This window comes from Mytilus galloprovincialis, chromosome 1 (genome assembly GCF_965363235.1).
Source record: "Mytilus galloprovincialis chromosome 1, xbMytGall1.hap1.1, whole genome shotgun sequence".
Lineage (NCBI taxonomy): Eukaryota > Metazoa > Mollusca > Bivalvia > Mytilida > Mytilidae > Mytilus > Mytilus galloprovincialis.
This window is the reverse complement of record NC_134838.1, coordinates 117,378,715-117,398,507: the sequence shown is the minus strand read 5'-3', so window position 1 is coordinate 117,398,507 and position 19,793 is coordinate 117,378,715. Positions and strand designations below refer to the sequence as shown.

Below are 19,793 nucleotides of genomic sequence, written 5' to 3'. Positions count from 1 at the left end.
AGGGGGCCCAAAATAATCATTTTTATACGACCGCAAAATTTGAAAAATTTTTCGTCGTATATTGCTAACACGTTGGCGTCGTCGTCTGCGTCGTCGTCGTCGTCGTCCGAATACTTTTAGTTTTCGCACTCTAACTTTAGTAAAAGTGAATGGAAATCTATGAAATTTTAACACAAGGTTTATGACCACAAAAGGAAGGTTGGTATTGATTTTGGGAGTTTTGGTCCCAACATTTTAGGAATTAGGGGCCAAAAAGGGCCCAAATAAGCATTTTCTTGGTTTTCGCACTATAACTTTAGTTTAAGTTAATAGAAATCTATGAAATTTTGACACAAGGTTTATGACCACAAAAGAACGGTTGGGATTGATTTTGGGAGTTTTGGTTTCAACAGTTTAGGAATTAGGGGCCAAAAAAGGGCCCAAATAAGCATAATTCTTGGTTTTCGCACAATAACTTTAGTTTAAGTAAATAGAAATCAATGAAATTTAAACACAATGTTAATGACTACAAAAGGAAGGTTGGTATTGATTTTGGGAGTTTAGGTCCCAATAGTTTAGGAATTAGGGGCCAAAAAGGGACCCAAATAAGCATTTTTCTTGGTTTTCGCACCATAACGTTAGTATAAGTAAATAGAAATCTATGAAATTTAAACACAAGGTTTATGACCATAAAAGGAAGGTTGGTATTGATTTTGGGAGTTTTAGTCTGAACAGAATAAGGGGCCCAAAGGGTCCAAAATTAAACTTTGTTTGATTTCATCAAAATTGAATAATTGGGGTTCTTTGATATGCCGAATCTAACTGTCATGACTGTGTATGTAGATTCTTAACTTTTGGTCCCGTTTTCAAATTGGTCTACATTAAGGTCCAAAGGGTCCAAAATTAAACTTAGTTTGATTTTGACAAAAAATGAATCAGTTAGGTTCTTTGATATGCTGAATCTAAAAATGTACTTAGATTCTTGATTATTGGCCCAGTTTTCAAGTTGGTCCAAATCTGGGTCCAAAATTAAACTTTGTTTGATTTAATCAAAAATTGAATAAATGGGGTTCTTTGATATACCAAATCTAACTGTGTATGTAGATTCTTCATTTTTGGTCCTGTTTTCAAATTGGTCTTCACTAAAGTCCAAAGGGTCCAAAATTAAACTTAGTCTGATTTTAACAAAAATTGAAATCTTGGGGTTCTTTGATATGCTGAATCCAAAAATGTACTTAGATTTTTTTATTATGGGCCCAGTTTTCAAGTTGGTCCAAATCAGGATCTAAAATTATTATATTAAGTATTGTGCAATAGCAAGTCTTTTCAATTGCACAGTATTGCGCAATGGCAAGAAATATCTAATTGCACAATATTGTGAAATAGCAAATTTTTTTTTTAATTAGAGTTATCTTTCTTTGTCCAGAATAATAAGCAAGTAATATCTAATTGCAAAATATTGTGCAAAAGCAAGATTTTTTTTAATTGGAGTTATCTTTCTTTGTCCAGAATCAACTTAAATCTTTGGTATATACAATATACAATGTATATTCACTTTTTACTACCAACTGATAAATTAAAATAATCTTTACCATTCAGTGATAACAAGCAGTTTTTTTACATCTTAATATTTTATGATGTATTTAAATGAGTAGTTATTGTTGCAAACTCCATTAGAAATTTTAATTGAGATTAGTTTTGGAATAAGAGAAAGGGGGATGTGATTAAAAAAATTGGGTTCAATTTTTCTCATTTGAAATTTCATAAATAAAAAAGAAAATTTCTTCAAACATTTTTTTGAGAGGATTAATATTCAACAGCATAGTGAATTGCTCTATGGAAAACAAAAAAATTAAGTTCATTAGAACACATTCATTCTGTGTCAGAAACCTATGCTGTGTCAACTATTTAATCACAATCCAAATTTAGAGCTGAATCCAGCTTGAATGTTGTGTCCATACTTGCCCCAACCGTTCAGGGTTCAACCTCTGCGGTCGTATAAAGCTACGCCCTGCGGAGCATCTGGTTGTAGTTTACAAACAATAACTTATGTTAAAGTTTATGAATCTCTCTGAAATTAAACTACAAGTTTCCATACCATGAAAAGATGGTTAGTATTCACTTAGGGGGTTATGGCTCAAAATGTTTTGGAATTAGGTGCCAAAAAGGGGAAAAACTAGGTATTTCTGGTGAATGGACAATTAAGACAATTTAAAAGCAGTGGAAGGTAGGTAATTCTAAAACATTTAACATACAATGTTTGGTGTGTTCGGATTTACCTCCCTTACACTACTTGTAAATTATGTATACAGAAATGTCAGGTTTTGGACTAATTACAAAAAAAGGGGGGTGGTAGTTGTTTTCAATTGTTTTTCTCTTAAATTTCTCAAATTCAAATTTTTGAAAAGTTAAAAGAAGAAATCTTTAATTGCACAATATTGCGCAATAGATTTGTAAGATCTTGACATTTGTTTTTTCATTGTCAGAAACTCATATTATGTCAAAAATTTGATCGCAATCCAAATTCAGAGCTGTATCAAGCTTGAATGTTGTGTCCATACTTGCCCCAGCTGTTCAGGGTTCGAGTTCTGAGGTCGTATAAAGCTGCGCCCTGCAGAGCACCTGGTTATAAAATTGTATGTTTCTTCTTTCTTATGAATCTGACACTGTTTTTAGTATATGTGTACCTTGCAAGGTCTTCATGGCCATCAGATATTTTTCATTAGACATCAACCTCATTTTATGGATCAGTGAACAATATGGAACGCCATGAATGCCTTATGTTAATGATCAGCATTATATTCAGTGCTCACAACATTATATGCAGTGCTCACAACATTATATAAAGTGCTCACAACATTATATTAAGTGCTCACAACATTATATTAAGTGCTCACAACATTATATGCAGTGCTCACAGCATTATATGCAGTGCTCACACCATTATATGCAGTGCTCACAACATTATATTAAGTGATCACAACATTATATTAAGTGCTCACAACATTATACGCAGTGGTCCAAACATTATATGCAGTGGTCACAACATTATATGAAGTGGTCAAAACATTATATGAAGTGCTCACAACATTATATGAAGTGTGCACAATATTATACGTTTTTTGTTGTATGATGAGATTGATGTATGATGAGATCATTCGGTAAACTTCGTTTTTTAGCGGAAATTACCGAATCCATAATTGATAAATTACGGTAAATTAATGCCCAGCAAACAAATTTCAACAGTTATTATTATATGTATGTTATCATTAAGGCAGTATACAATATTTAAAACTGATTGAAATAATAAATTAAGAAGTATGATCAATTTAACACAAATTTATTCCACACGAGGACAGTTTAAACTTATTTTGAGGATCAGTTTCACCATATTCACAACTTATATGTATATAAAATTATACTTAAGTCTTTATTAAATTGCTTCGCCGAACTCAGTTGGATACAACCGCAGAGGTCCAACCCTGAACCGTTCGGACAAAAATGGACACACTATTCACGCTTGATTCAGGTCTGAATTCGGAATGTAATTTAATATTTGACACATAATAGGTTTCTGACACAGAATAACTGTAGTCAAAGAACTAAAAATTGGTTATATAATTTGAATTTATACTTAATTTTTTGTTTTTGCACTGCGCTGTTGCGAATTGCTCCACCCCTTCCAAAAATTAAAAAAATACCCTCCTTTTTTTGTTGTTTTGTGCAATATACTATGCTGTTGCATACTGACCCCAACCTAAAAAAAGAACAATGTATCCCCACTTTTTTTCTTTTTAATTTCTGAAATCTAATATGGGAAAAAAAAATCTTTACACATAATTTTAAAGCAGTGTAAGGGAGGTAATCAAACATGTCTGGATTATCTTAATATATTTGGATTACCTTCCTTACACTGGTTTCAAATAGTCTTAATTGACCATTAACCAAGAAACCCTTGTTTTTCCCTCTTTTTTGCCTCTAATTCCTAAACGGTTTGAGCCAAAACACCTCCCCCACCTACCCCTCCGAGCAAATCATAACCATCCCTTTTGTAGTTTGGAAACTTGTGGCATAATTTCAGAGAGATTCATACACTTAATGACTGGAAACTACAAAAATGTTTATTTCGATCCCTTTTTGGCTCCTAATTCCTAAACAGTTAAGACCATACCCCCCCCCCCCCCAAATCAATCCCAACCTTTCTTTAGTGGTTATAAACCTTGTGTTAATATTTGATTGATTTCTATTTACTTGAACAAAAGTTATTATCCGGAAAACATCTGTCTTCTGAATAAATATATTCAGATTACTCGGGATTGTAATTAAGATATGTTATGACCCAGTATTTTTCAAGGAGAACCAAATATCTGTCAGAAGTATACTGTTCATTGCATTTTTTTTTTATCAATGTTGGTCAGCAATTGCAAATAGAATTTTACTTAAACATTTACGATTTTCAATCATATTTTAAAAAGGCATGTCACAGCAATGTTTGGTGCAAAATAACAAGTTTGTGAATTTAAATTCTTTTAAGGATTATGTACCCTTGTGTTGCTTCAATGCTAAACATATGGAAATTTTATAGAAAATCCACAGCCTTTATCCTTGTTCTATCATATTTGGCAATTTGATGACCGATAGATATAGGATTATTACATGCAGTGCTAGCATTGATTTCCTTAAAACAAGTTTATTAATGTAGTTATTGGTTAGAACAAATAAAAATATGGACCAAATCAAGTACACCTTTTAGTCTGCGCTCGAATTTAGTTACTCTGCACGAGGTATTTTGGAATTTACAGGTTGGTTAGAACTTTTTGAAAAAACAAACACTAGCACATCATAGAAAAGCAAGTGAGTGATCTATGTTTCAAATTTTATAACAAAAATCTCTGTATTAAAGGCTGAGGATTTTCTATAAAAATATTGGTTTATTTGTCACAAAGTACTCCTTTTCTATTAAATGCAATGCAACAGTGAATAATAATGCTTTGCATCAAGTTTCCCCCTAGTATATGTTCAAAATGGCCTGTCTCTATTATTCGTTATATCTGTAGTTTTGATACAATTGATGTTTAAAAAATTCGTACAAAAATGGCTACAGAAGGGTACATAAACCTTAAGAATATAATTCGGACTATGCTATACATAAAAGTCAAATTAGTTTCCACAATTTTCCATTTTTTTTCCGTGAGTGATCCATATCCATGAGAAAGAAGCCCCACAGAAACAATGAAGATCCGTCGTCAAAAGTAACTTTCCAGACAACGAAAAAAATATTCAGATATGAAATTGTCAACCTTTTACATTGATTCTAACATGGGATATGGAAAAAAAAATAGTAGCAAAAATAACAGAAATCACCAGACTATAGACAACCTTGTATGTGAGAAGAATTAGAACGCCAATAACAACAACGAGAAGAATTCACAGTAAAACAATACTAGAAGTTTTCCATTAATATAATTATATTACAATTATATATTGACATAATAACGAGTATCGTTTTCTTTGTGCTTCTGTTACAAAATGAATTGTGTGGACTTAAAATAAAACCAAAAGAAGTGCTCATCAACAAATAGCATTCCTCTTTTATGTTTTGTTGCTATCATCTGGACCTAAACACAAATTTGAATCTTTTTTCGAGGTCCATTGTTATCAAAGAAGTGCGATCTAAAAGATATTATTCTTTTATGACTTGTAGTTGATTATATTTTGTATCTTAATGTACCTTTACCAGAATTAATTTAGGTCAAGTAGTTATCACAGGTACCAGGATTATAATTTAGTACGCCAGATGCTCGTTTCGTCTACATAAGACTCATCAGTGACGCTCATATCAAAATATTTATAAATCCAAACAAGTACAAAGTTGAAGAGCATTGAAAATGACTCTTTTTTTCATGGACAATCGACTCGTTACTATCCAATAATAGTAAATCATTCTTTTTTACTCACAGTTTGTTTCAATCTTTACCTAAATGCAAAACTTAGATGCATGTTTTTTTTTTTTTTATTAGTTGTTAGTGGCTTTGAACTAGCTGTCAGTAACTGCGAGTACTCTCAGATCAGTACTTATAGTGTCTTTTTGTTGTTGGGATATACAAGTACCCGCCCACGTCCACTCTATTTTCTTGTTAGATGTATTTATATTTGTACCCATCTGATGAGTTAAGCCTTTTACAACTGATTTTCATAGTTCGTTCTTATGTTGTTCTGTTACGCCACTGTCCCAGGTCAGAGGGAGGGTTGGTTTCCCGCTAACATGTTAAAACCCGCCGCACATTCTGTATATATGTGGCTGTCCCAAGTCAGGAGGAGCCTTTATTTCAGTGGTTGTCGTTTGTTAATGTGTTATATACATGTTAGTTTTTCGATCGTTTGTTTGTAAATAAATTAGGAATGTTTTACGTTTATCATTTCGGGGCCTTCTATAGCTGACTATGCGGTATGGGCTTTGCTCATTGTAGAAGGCCGTACTGTGGCCGTTTAGTTGTTAATTTCTGTGATGTCATTTTGTCTCTTGTGGAAAGTTGTTTCATTGGCAAGCATACAACTTTTTTATATATATTAACCGTGCAAACTGACGAACAAACGTAGTAAACGTTTCATTCATCCCCACAAACTCAGTTTTCATAAGAGATGATAACTTTAAATGAAGATGCTGATCATACTTAGAAGACAAACTACTTGGCGTGCTAAAAAGCTTGTAAAAAATGGAATAATTGATGTAAAGTTATGTTAAACACCTGCAATGAAATGCTTTAAACTGCATTTTCCATATCTGTTAGATACTTATTCATGTAAAAATGCCAAATTCTGAAAATCGATGCCAAAAATGACTCTATCATGACATATATAAGCTAGCGTAATATGGCACTTATGTGTTATAGAAAGCTGACTGTTTTATTTAAAAGGTAATAAAGCTTTTTGAAACTGAGTACGGAGTATAAAGTGGCACCTTGCTAAAGTTCTTCAGTAGGAAATGAACTCGAGGAATATATCATACAAATTTTCTTTCGATATTTCATTAAATAAACATTTCATTATTTAACTTACATTTTGCCATTCGTATTTCTTACGACGAACAGAACTACTTCAATCATTCACCTCTTAGTTTCATCTTTTCCTTACTAATTTCAATCAGTTTTAAATAATGTATACTGCCTTATGATAACATGACTTTAATAACTGTTTAAATTTGTTTGCTGGGCATTACCGTAATTTACCAATTATGGATTCGGTAATTTCCGCTAAAAAACGAAGTTTATCGAATGATCTCATCATACATCAACAAAAAACGTATAATGTTGTGACCACTTGAAGTGACTTCATATAATGTTTTGACCACTTCATATAATGTTGTGACCACTGCATATAATGTTTGGACCACTGCGTATAATGTTGTGAGCACTTAATATAATGTTGTGATCAGTTAATATAATGTTGTGAGCACTTAACATAATGTTGTGAGCACTGCATATAATGGTGTGAGCACTGCATATAATGGTGTGACTGCATATAATGGTGTGAGCACTGCATATAATGGTGTGAGCACTGCATATAATGTTGTGAGCACTGCATATAATGCTGATCATTAACATAAGGCAGTCATGGCGTTCCATAGAACAATGTTAAGTTTTCTGGGTCAAGTCCATATATATGGAATCATAAGCAAAAGGTGGCAGGTGTCATCTGACCATGACCTAATTTTAATGGTTCAGTGGTAAAAGTTAATTTTTGAGTTTGGGTCTTTTTTCTAATTCTATATGCAATAGGTCATATATATTTGGTGTACTATGGAAATATTTTTATGATGTTTTAATTCCCCGCCGTAGCAGAGGGGCATTAAGTTTTATCCTTGTCCGTCTGTCCCTTTCCTTGTGCCAAAATTGGTTTCTATTCTCTTGACAATTTTGCCTCAACCAAATGATAGTGTTAACTTATACACAATGCTTATTAACAAAAAAACACAGATCAAGTTTGAATTTTGGTAGCGTAAAGAAAAATTGTTGAATTTTGCGTTTTTATTCTGTTAAGGTTGCCTCAAGCAAACGTTATGAAACTATGCTTATTACCCCAATACACAGATTAAGTATAAGTTTTGGTAGGGTCACTCCTACTGATGTTGAGTTATGCCTCTTTATAATCTTTTAGGCAGAGGCATCATCGGTGTCCCATGGACATAATCCCCATTTATTTTCTGATACTATATGCCTAAAAAGAATAATCACATAAATATTAAACGCTGAAGAAATTCCCTTTTCAAATATTAACAAAAGCAAAAGCTCAAATTCATTAAACGAATGAATAAACGAATGTCATATTCCTGACCTGGTACAGGCATTTTTGTCGAGCCTGCAACTTTTGTTGCAGAAAGCTTGACATAGGGATAGTGATCCGGCGGCGGCGTAAGCTAACTTCTTAAAAGCTTATATTTTAGAAGGTGGTAGACCTGGATGCTTCATACTTTGCATATAAATGCCTTATGTTACGAAGTTCCCGTCAGTCACATTCCAATGTCCTTGACCTCATTTTTATGGTTCAGTGACCACTTGAAAAAAAAGTTAATATTTTTTGTAACTTAAATTCTCTCTTATTATAAGTAATAGGATAACTATATTTTGTATGTGTGTATCTTGCAAGGTCCTCATGCCTGTCAGACAGTTTTTACTTGACCTCGACCTCAATTCATGGATCATTGAACAAGGTCAAGTCCATATCTCGGACGATGTGTTCTCATTTCGCCTTAGCTGTGAATTCCGGGTAAAAAAGGTAAAAAATATACTAAGGCCAGATGGGATTTGAACTAAGGTGAAATGTGAATTAAGATAAAAATATTAAATAAACTAATTACACCTCTGTGTTTTTATAACAATTTAAACAACATGTAAGTAGGGAATTGTTTGTCTTGAATTATTATTTTTAATAAAAGTGACCATTTTTATGATTTCAAAAGTTGTGAAATCAGGAAAAATCTACAATAAAAAAAAAATGTAGTTGGAAAGTTGCTTCTTTTGAAATATTGTTTGTTTTATATTTCATAAACGTTGCAACTTTTTTTAATTCATGCAGTTAGAAAATCACAATAATTTAATTATCCTTTACATTATGCAACACAAAAAGTTTAATAGAAAAAAAACACATATTTTCCCACAGACTTGTTTTAAACTACATAACAGAAACTTTAATAAAAAAAATCTTAAAAAATCTTCAAAACTGTGCTAATTATATATATAAAGCAAAATCCATGGAATTCAATGACTTGACCTCTTCAAGATTTGAACAAATTACCAATGATTAGTTTATCATGAGATGCACAGACCATTGAGATTGCAACTTTTATGAAATATAAAACAAACAATATTTCAAGAGAAGCAACTTTCCAACTACATTTTTTTTTATTGTAGATTTTTCCTGATTTCACAACTTTTGAAATCATAAAAATGGTTCTCCAACATTTGATAATTAGACTAAAACAACATAAGGGATTAGGGGGTCCTCATAAGGACTTGCAGCGTGATAATTACCTGTAATTCACCTTTATCAGGTCTTAACTGAAATATTGTAAAAAGGGATATTTTTTAAAAATATTTATATCAAAACATTAACAAACCATATATTTTTGGTCGAGTATAACCCGAAACGGTTACGTAATTATTTTCATCCGTATTTGATTAACAAAATTAAAAAGGTTATTCAACAAAAAAATCCTTAAATAAACAAGGGAAATTCTAACCAAATTGTAAATTTCATAAAAAAATTATGAAGAAATAATCTCGAAATTATTTTAAAAAAAAAATTTTTTTTTATTAGAAGTAACATGAAAAAGCGAAATGTTCACTGACTGTACCTCATTTTAGTAATTTATTCTATTACTTGATATATTTTTGTATTTGTGTTACATGTAGATGTTAAAATCTAAACCGATGCAAAACAGCCAAGTTTTATTTATGTAAAAAGTCACGAAAAGTGATTGTCTTCTAGTGCGAAGAACCATATATCTACCTAGTCGTTCTGCCTGTATATCACTAAAGCCGAAGCCAGTTTTCGTGGTTGGTATGCTGTCTTATCAGATGAAATAGTCAGTCGTATATCTGTCCACTTTTTCAACGAAAACGGAGCTGATACAAATTGGGTACATCACGTTGCGTCGTGATCTATATAGTGTTTAACTGTGGGAACTGGCTTGGTGAATATTGTGCACTACTAGTATTTTCGATTTGTTACTTAAGCTTTGGACAATTAATGCAAGTTGACTAAGAATTTTGAATAAACTGTATCGGTGATAATAAGCTGCTTTTTGTACTTTTATATAAGATTAATGACTCACGATATATAAACTCTTAATAGCTATCAAAATATAAATGATAATTTTTATTCAAGATCGCAACATTGTAATCTATAATACATAATTATGAAAAATAGAGAACAAAATTAGGAAAAAAAGTGTTGGAGAAACGTGACCACACCATGGTCACTTTTATTAAAAATAATAATTCAAGACAAACAATTCCCTAATTACATGTTGTTTAAATTGTTATAAAAACACAGAGGTGTAATTAGTTTATTTAATATTTTTATCTTAATTCACATTTCACCTTAGTTCAAATCCCATCTGGCCTTAGTATATTTTTTACCTTTTTTACCTGGAATTCACAGCTAAGGCGAAATGAGAACAAACCTATGGAAGGACTGTAAGGTGTACATGTCCAACTGACAGGTGTCATCTGACGTTGACCTCATTTTCATGGTTCAGTGGTAATAGGTAAGTTTTTGTGTTTTGGTCTGTTTTTCTCATACTTTATGCAATAGGTCTACTATATTTGTTGTATGAAATGATTGTAAGGTTTACATGTCTAGCGGGCAGATGTCATTCTACCTTGACCTTATTTTCATGGTTCATTTGTCAACATCTTGGTTAATGTTAAGTTTATGTGAGTTATAATAAGGCTTTATATTTAGGACTATCAACATGATATCAATGATTAGTAAAGAAGGCGAGACATTTCAGTGTGTGCACTCTTGTCTCATGAAGAAAATGGTAGATCAACCTGGTTTTATAGCTAGCCAAACATCTCACTGGTATGACAGTCGCATCAAATTCCATTATATTGACAATGATGTGAAAAAAAAATTATAAGTAAAAAAAAATTAGGGACACAGCAGTCAACATTGTGTTATAATCTTAAGATTATAAAAAAAACCAAAGAAGCACAAAAAGGCATATACTCAGTCTTCTCTTTAAAACTGAATTTTAATGTGCGTATTGTTATGCGTTTACTTTTCTACATTGGCTAGAGGTATAGGGGCAGGGTTGAGATCTCATAAACATGTTTAACCCCGCCGCATTTTTGCGCCTGTCCCAAATCAGGAGCCTCTGGCCTTTTTTAGTCTTGGTATTATTTTTAATTTTAGTTTTTTGTGTACAATTTGGAGTTTAGTATGGCTTTCATTATCACTGAACTAGTATATATATTTGCTTAGAGGCCAGCTGAAGGACGCCTCCGGGTGCGGGAATTTCTCGCTGCATTGGAGACCTATTGGTGACCTTCTGCTGTTGTCTGTTCTATGGTCGGGTTGTTGTCTCTTTGACACATTCCTCATTTCCATTCCCAATTTTACAACTTTTAGGAATTTTGGATCCTCAATGCTTTTCAACTTTGTACTTGTTTGGCTTTATAACTATTTTGATACTAGCGTCACTGATGAGTCTTATGTAGACGAAACGCGTGTTTGGCGTACTAAATTATAATCCTGGTACCTTTGATAACTTTTTATATAGTAAAAGCACTTTAGCAAAAATAAGGAGACAAGAATACACACATTGACCGTAGCAAAATAACACAATGACAGGATATATACGGTCAGAGCCACATTATATGTATCAAATAAACACAAAAAGGCATGTAGACAAAGACTTATTAATAAGGGATGTAGTTACGATACTATTGTAGATCATTAAAGATGGCATATTTTGGCTTAAATATTGATTCACTCGGTTTTTGCATCGCAAATAAACACATTTATTCTTAAACTAGTTGCTGGCATAATACAGGTTATGTTCTCACATGATCTTTGATGGTATGTTACTAAACCCTTAACGGGAGGGATTGTGCTTGATATTTATATGACGAAGACACAATCTTTCAATCAGTTTAATTGAGGTCTGGAACTGGCATATCAGTAACTACTAGTAGTCCTCTATTAATTTACGTAACATCCCTTATGAAACTGAATTGTTTGCCGCAAACTTGCAGCAGACTTGCTGCAAGCTTGCGGCAAACAAAAAGTTTGCAGGAACACAGAAAATAGTGTTTGCAGATGTTTGCCGCTAGCTGCAAACTTCCGACAAACATTGCTGCAAGCTTGCGGCAAGTTTGCAGAAACATCAATGTTTGCCGTAAGATTGCCAGAAAGTTTAAAATAATAAAGAATATTTGCCGCAAGATTGCAGAAAACTTTGACCATTCTATATATTTGCCGTAAGATTGCAGAAAACTTTGACCACTCTATATGTTTGCCAGAACATTTCAGGAATTACACAATATTGACTGGGCAGGCCTAGTTGGCACTTCCTGGATGCCAACAAATTTGAAATTGTGGCTAGGTCAATGTTGGTTGTGTTTGGAAATGCATTTCACATATAAGAGATCAAGGAAGCATGTTGGTTCAATAATATGGGATAATCAGTATGTATTTTTGTAAGTACAAATGATTAAAAGAACTTCATGCTTTAATGAAATAATTAATGTTATCATCATACATAATTAAGTAAGCAACTATGTCATTTGAGAATGACTCCTGCCCCTTTTTCAAAACTCAAATGCATGTATGTAGTTCCTTAAATCTCATGAGTTTGCAAGAATTCTTTCAATGACTGTTTGTATAAAGACAGAAATTGACTTTGTAAAAATTCTGCTGTGTAATTTGAAAGAGATAAATTGAATGTGTCTTCACACATGACATTAGTATATGTGTAGTTCCTGCAAGTTTGCCGCAAGTTTGCAACAAACATTTGCCGCAAGCTTGCAGCAAATAATTGCCGCAAGCTTGCGGCAAATCTAATTTACCTAATTACGTTTGCAAATGCTCGCCGCAAACTTCATTTGCATGGTAAAATGGTTGCGGCAAGTTTGCTGCAAACTTGCGGCAAATGTTTGCCGCAGGGCTTTTTTTCGGTAAGGGATTGTCATTTTGTTTAGTTTCTTTTTTGTTACCTATTCTGACATCGGACTCGGGCTTCTTTTAAGTTGAGTTTTACGGTGCGTATTGCTGTGTGTTTGTTTTTTTTTACATTGCCTAGAAGTATATTGAGAGGGTTGATATATCAAAAACTTGTTTAACCCTGCCGAGTTTTCGCGCCTGTCCCAAGTCTGAAGCCTCTGGCCTTTGATCGTCGTGTATGATTTTTAAATTAGTTTCTTTTATATATTTCGGAGTTGATTATGAAGTTTGTTATCACTGACGTAGTACACATTTTTGTTTAGGGGCCAGGTGAAGAACGCCTCCGATTGCGGTATTTTATCGGTGTATTGAAGACCCATTAGGGCCTTCGGCTGTTTTATGCTCTTTGGTCGGGTTGTTGTCTCTCTGACACATTCCTATTTTCATTCCCAACTTTGAACAGTACAAGTAATAGTAAAAAGACAAATAAAAGAATACTATAACGCGTTATAAAGATGTCAAACAACGTCACTATTCACTATCCAGAATCAATACTTAAAGTTTTAGACCATCGCGTATTATTTGTGAATTTGACACGGAATATTTATCAACAAGATATTAGTAACTTCCGATGAACTGTTTTAGAAAGAGGATGAGACGTTCGTTGACATAACCATGGTTCATCAACTTTTGCTCATCCACTAGTGTCGTTTTATGAAGTCTGAGTAGGAGCCATAAGCTGTTGAATACCGACTGAGTTGGTTAATGTATATCTCATATGCAGGCGAGGTTTGTACATATCAACTAAGATGGGAGAAAATGATAATTTCAATTAACATCGGTTCATCTGAGATAACCACTTATGTCAAATTTGAGATATAAGTCTGAAAATGAGACAGAGGAAGCCGTGTCTTTTGTTTCTTGCAAGTGAATAATTTGACCTCATTTATACCGTAGTCCTGTGAATTTCAATTTAACCCCTAAACTAGAGATTGATAACGCATGCATTGTGTGTGTTGAGTTATTTAAAGGAAAAGAATGTCAACATTGGAAGTGAAACAAAAGTAAATCATTTGATTGCCTGATTCAATCCACAAAACATCATTCTTATTCAGGCAAAAAATAAAGGCAACAGTAGTATACCGCTGTTCGAAATGCATAAATCAATTGAGAAAAAACAAATCCGGGTTACAAACTAAAACTGAGGGAAACACATCAAATATAAGAGGATAAACACTTAAATGCAACACACACAGATACGAACTATAATATGATAATGGCCACATTCCTGACTTGGTACAGGTCATTTTAAGAAAAAAATCGTGGGTTGAACCTGGTTTTATGGCTAGCCAAAGCTACCGCTTTTATGGCAATTTTAAATATAACATTAAAATGACAACATTACGTGACATTACTACAATAAAAATGGGATAACATACCTGTCAGAGAAACACACAAATAAGCAATGATTAGAATATATTTTAAATCTTTAATATGAAATTAAACAAACATAGAAAAATACAATTGCACGAGTCCACTTTCTATTTCTATTAATATCTATATTTATGTTTATATCGCTTATTTACCATCGGAGGTTTTAACTCAATAGTCAATTAGATGGTGACTTAGACTAAAATACACACGAAACGAAGTTACATATTCTCAAGCCCTTGTCCTGTAAATTGTTTATTTTACACTTTTTATACTTTGGATAAATGTTTATTAAATAGTGGTCATACTTTGGAATCAAGAAATGTATCTTCTTTGCGCATAGCTCTTATTCTTTGCCCGGTTTTGCCTTTAACCAAATGTAGAACAACACAGATAAAAGGAATGAGACCAGTGAATGAGGGAAATGCATTGCTTTACTTAAGTAATTTATCAATTTCAACTTGAAGAGAAATATTACGAATATGAATAATTTATTGAACATATCATCGGCCATACAGGGCATGTTATATACATAATTGTAAACAGACAGTCAAGAAAAAAGAAAAATAATGAAAATGACAATATAAAGTTAACTGCAGCAGTTGTCTAAATACTGTAAAACGTTTATAATAAATCAACGCTACAGGTTTTGCATGTTTCTTCATGTTATCATGAAATAAACCAAGCATTAGCAGATTATATTATGAACTCATGTGAGGAATATTGACAAATTGACAATTATCAACCGAAAACAGAAATGAACCCTGAATATTTCATGGAGGTCAGTAATGTAAGAGATAACTTTTATTGGTATATATGGATACATATTGTGAACAAAATATCAAAAGAGTAATAACTAGTTACAAGAAATAACTAGAAATTTAACTGTAACTATGTTAAGTTAGATATCTTTTGTTTAACCATTAATCTTATACCAAAAATCGCTTAATATATTGCATCAGAAACCGAAAATGACAAAGAATACCTAGCAAAATATAGAAAAAAATGATATATAGTTGTATATGGAACAATTAACTAGAAAAAGTTAAAAGAGTTATAATAAGTAAAAATTACCATGCTGATGGGCTCAAAATGATAGACAGAGATATAAATATTAATTGGGTAAAAAACTCATTGATAACGAAGACCAATTACCCAATTGGAGATCATACCAACATTTGATTTTGATAAAATTGGACAAGCATTCCTTATAATTAAAATGAACTTCAACAATATCACTGGTATTAAAGAGATAATCGTAACTGGAATTACGACTATCCCAATATGGCGACGGCAGATATAGGTAAAATCTTTAGTCATTTTTCTTAATTGTAGCATATTTTTGTCAATAGTTACTCAGCTGCTAGGTTTTTCTATACCATTACATAATATTTGAATCGTAACGGTGCACTGGAATTGTATAAGCGCTTTGAAAATTGCCGTTGAAAAAAATAGGATTTCAAAAATGTTTATTCGCGAAAACAACACAATCAAGAGACATAAAGTCCGGCACTATATCTTTAACTATATACTAGACAATAATTCAAAAAGTTAAGATGGAAATTTCTACATTACATTTAACAAACCAAACCATTACTTTTCTCTTGGAAATAATTAAAACTCCACTATGCAATATATGTAATGTCATCGAAGATAATGAACATTATTTTTGGACATTCAAATTTTGAAATCATTTTTTTTTAATAGCATTTGCAATTATAGTCAAACAATCATCAATAGCGCTTAAGAAAAAAAATTAAAAAATACACCGAGAATTATAAATAACAACACGTATGACAAATGTTAAGGGCACAAGTTCCATACCAGGAAAGTCGCCTCACAAAACATCAATATAATAATAAAATGTTATATGTTATATTGCTGATTGCTTGGAACCCGCAAACTATACACACTATCATTCAAAACTAATGTATATGTTAAAAAAATTATACAAGCTGAAATAGCAACCTTTTTGGCATTAAATTCAGTAGTTTTAATTCACAATTAAATATTGGTGATGATAATGAAAAGAGCACAATTTACACAATATTTCAATCCTTTGGCACTTTCAATTTTTTCTAACCACTTTCTTGTCTGAAATAAAGATAGGAATTTCAAAATGATGATTTAATATCTAAACTTTTGTATTCTATAAAGCATTTTATAACTTTCGTGATTTAAACATAAATAATAAATTGTGTTTATGATTGGATTCTGATAAGTTGTACCGAACCGGTCATATACAGAATACGCCACTTCCAGTAAGGACATCCTTATGCTTCATCATACGTTGGACGCATTCTATTTTTTACTCCACTCCAACTGATTTGAAAAGTTAAAAGTTGTTTTTTGCTTGTTTTTTTAAAACAATACAACCGATATTTAAGCATTCTTCAGGGGGGGGGGGGGGGGGGGTAATATTAGATTATGAACTTGTCTGACATATTTATTTCCAAATTGACAGTTTTTTTTTTATACAAGCATACTCGGAATCTCCGAAAATTCCGAAGAATCTTTAATTCCATCAAAACAAATCTAGAGCTTCATTGTCTTAAAATTGGGGTTTTCAGTAAATCATACGATCGAATATTAAAAAAAAATCATATAGGTCACATAAAACATTTAAAAGTACTGAATAATTTATAAGCGCTGTTTGAGTTTACAAAGATATTTAGGTCTTTCCCCTTTTTCTTGTTATCGCTATATCTCTAAAACCATAAAAGATTTTAGCAAACTGTTTTCACCAAATTGTTTGTCTACTCTTGAGAATGATTTGGTTTATTTTGACATTAGTGATCGTAAGACATCTTATGGGAGTTATTTCCCTTTGAAAGGTTAAGATAGGCGATTTGTTGGATAAATTCATACGTTATAAGTCGTAGAGGCCTACAGTCTTTTGATACGAAGTCCTTGGTCCATTTATGTATTTCAATCATATCAAGGTTAAAGGTCAAGGTCATTTTATAAATTTTGCATTTTGCTTGTTATCGTTATTCAAAAGAAACTGTTACAGTTAATGATATGATTAGTTTGCCAAATTACTGATTACAAAGAGGCGCAACTTCAACCTATTTCAGTCGAAGTGTTTTGGTTAAACCTTATAGGAGTATTCTCCCCTTATGTATTTGAAATCAGTATTTCTCCACAACCATACAAATGATTGACCTGGGGTCTTTTGATTTGAGATCACTGACCTATGACCTTGAAATTGAGGTCAAGGTCAAAGGTCAATTTGACGTTCTAGATTTTGACCTTTGCTAAAAATTCGTTTCTGTTAATAATAAAACATTAAGTCTTCTGGATATACCTATTAATCTTATTTTTTTATATCAATTTGAAGAACCAAATTACATCAACAAGGAGTGACATTTTCTAACATCATTTCTTAAATTTCATTCTTATTATCGAGGTGGAAAGACCTCCAATTGTTCTCAGAAGAATTGGTTTTTAATTAGTATTTTACAGATTACATTAACAACAACCAATAACCGCCTAGTACATTAGCACTGTTTCATTATGTATATTTCGATAACACGTCGGCTCATTTGAAATATATTTTGTTTTACAAAACTTTAGATAACATTCCGCTGAGAAGTTGAAATTACAACTAGTTTGTGATTTCATTCGCGTTCGCATTCTGATTATACATCTCACAGCTATATATACATTTCCCTTTTTTATTGCTTTTTTACAATGAATGTATAAAATCGATTTGAATCTGTAATATCTATCATTTTAAGACAAAACAGATGATTTCAATTTCCCTATAGTCAACTTTCTGTTTCTATGTTTCTAACGTTCCAACATTTATATAGAGTATATACCTCCAACTTGATATGATGGTTACTGCTTATAAGGAAGCTATTAAAACAATGGTTCCCAATGTTGAAGTTGAAGTTATTACTTCGAAAATTTTACGGACGCTTTACGAGTTTGTTGTAGTTTATAGAAAAATACGTTTTACAGATAACGACAGATATTTTGCAAATGTCGTTACCATAATCCCATTCTCTCTTATTTGTTTATGATATCACTTAATTAGAGTTAACTATCACCGAAATTGATTTCACATGAACAAACCAACAGGTGCAACATCTGCAGCTAAATTGGAATCCGCTATGAACAAAGTGTAGTAGTCAGACGCGAGCCGGGTTAATCTGCTATATATTTCTGAACCCTTGAAATAATCCTTGGTTTTGCGTTGTCTTTTTTTATATGTTGTTTTTGTATATAATTGTTAGTCTATTTTTTCGATTTTCGTCTTTTGCTATGTCGCACTATCAGTTTCTCCTTGAATTATCAGTTAAAAAAAACATTTGGTACAACTGCCTCTGTTTTATTGTTCTGCCATATCAAGGCAATGTGCATGGTAGTTCATTTTTTTTTAATTTTCGGAGTGCTTCTAATATGATGTTTAATACAAATACTCAGTCATAATTTTAATATGCCTAACCTGCAGATAAGCAGCTGTTTTCTCCTCACAATCGGGTATTGTCACACGTTGCGTCATACAATGGATTTACAAGAGACAGCGCCTTAGTACCTGCTAATTAAATAAATTAACTTTATAAAAGCCATTTGAGAGAGAGATATAACCACACACTCCGGGGGAAGAATTAAAAATTACAAAAAGTTTGGTTCGTAACGATAAGTAGTTGAAAATCTATTAAAATAAATGTCAAAAAAAAAGAAAACCAAAAATGGCACTCTATAGACAAAATACATCAGCAAAAATGAAAGACAAGATTAAAAGATAGACCATACCACAATAACACAATAGCGGAATATATAAATACTGAGCAACACCAAAAGGATATTAACAAAATTGAACTAAAATGTAATAGTTGATTCCAGTTTGTTAATCGGATATGCGTTCTTTCAATTGATTGATGAGTTTTGCACAACGTTATACTTCTGTTGCCTTCATTTGACAAGTGTAATAGTATATCATGATTTCCATCTTAGTAACTCAAAAATATCAAACGTAATCGGTTACACTGATCTTTGTGTAAACGTAGACAAATTATTGTGTAATTTTGCTTTGTCAAATGAAATGACTTGACTTGAACTTTTTATTCGTTTATTTAGAGGACTATTTTATCCAATATAAAATAGTAATTATAACACAATTGCCTTGCCAAAATATTCAGTTTTCAATTCAGTTTTAACTGTCGATAAATATGTATGAATTTTTGTTTACAGTTCGATACAAAAAT

The 19,793-nt window shown here is 32.1% G+C and overlaps 1 protein-coding gene across 4 annotated transcripts in view; it reads right to left on the bottom strand.

Annotated features, from left to right (window-relative positions):
* Positions 1-16,038: 16,038 nt before the first annotated feature.
* Positions 16,039-19,793, bottom strand: part of LOC143053981 (uncharacterized) — a 77,069-nt gene continuing 73,314 nt past the window's right edge. For 3 of the 4 annotated variants that reach the window (XM_076226812.1, XM_076226829.1, XM_076226838.1), the window contains 2 exons: positions 19,031-19,123; positions 16,039-16,671 (listed from right to left, as the gene is read on the bottom strand). In XM_076226812.1, the coding sequence (XP_076082927.1) occupies positions 19,056-19,123 (68 nt within the window). In that variant the 3' untranslated portion in view covers positions 16,039-16,671; positions 19,031-19,055. The remainder of the gene's footprint in view (positions 16,672-19,030; positions 19,124-19,793) is intronic. The other variant, XM_076226819.1, reaches the window with a different exon arrangement.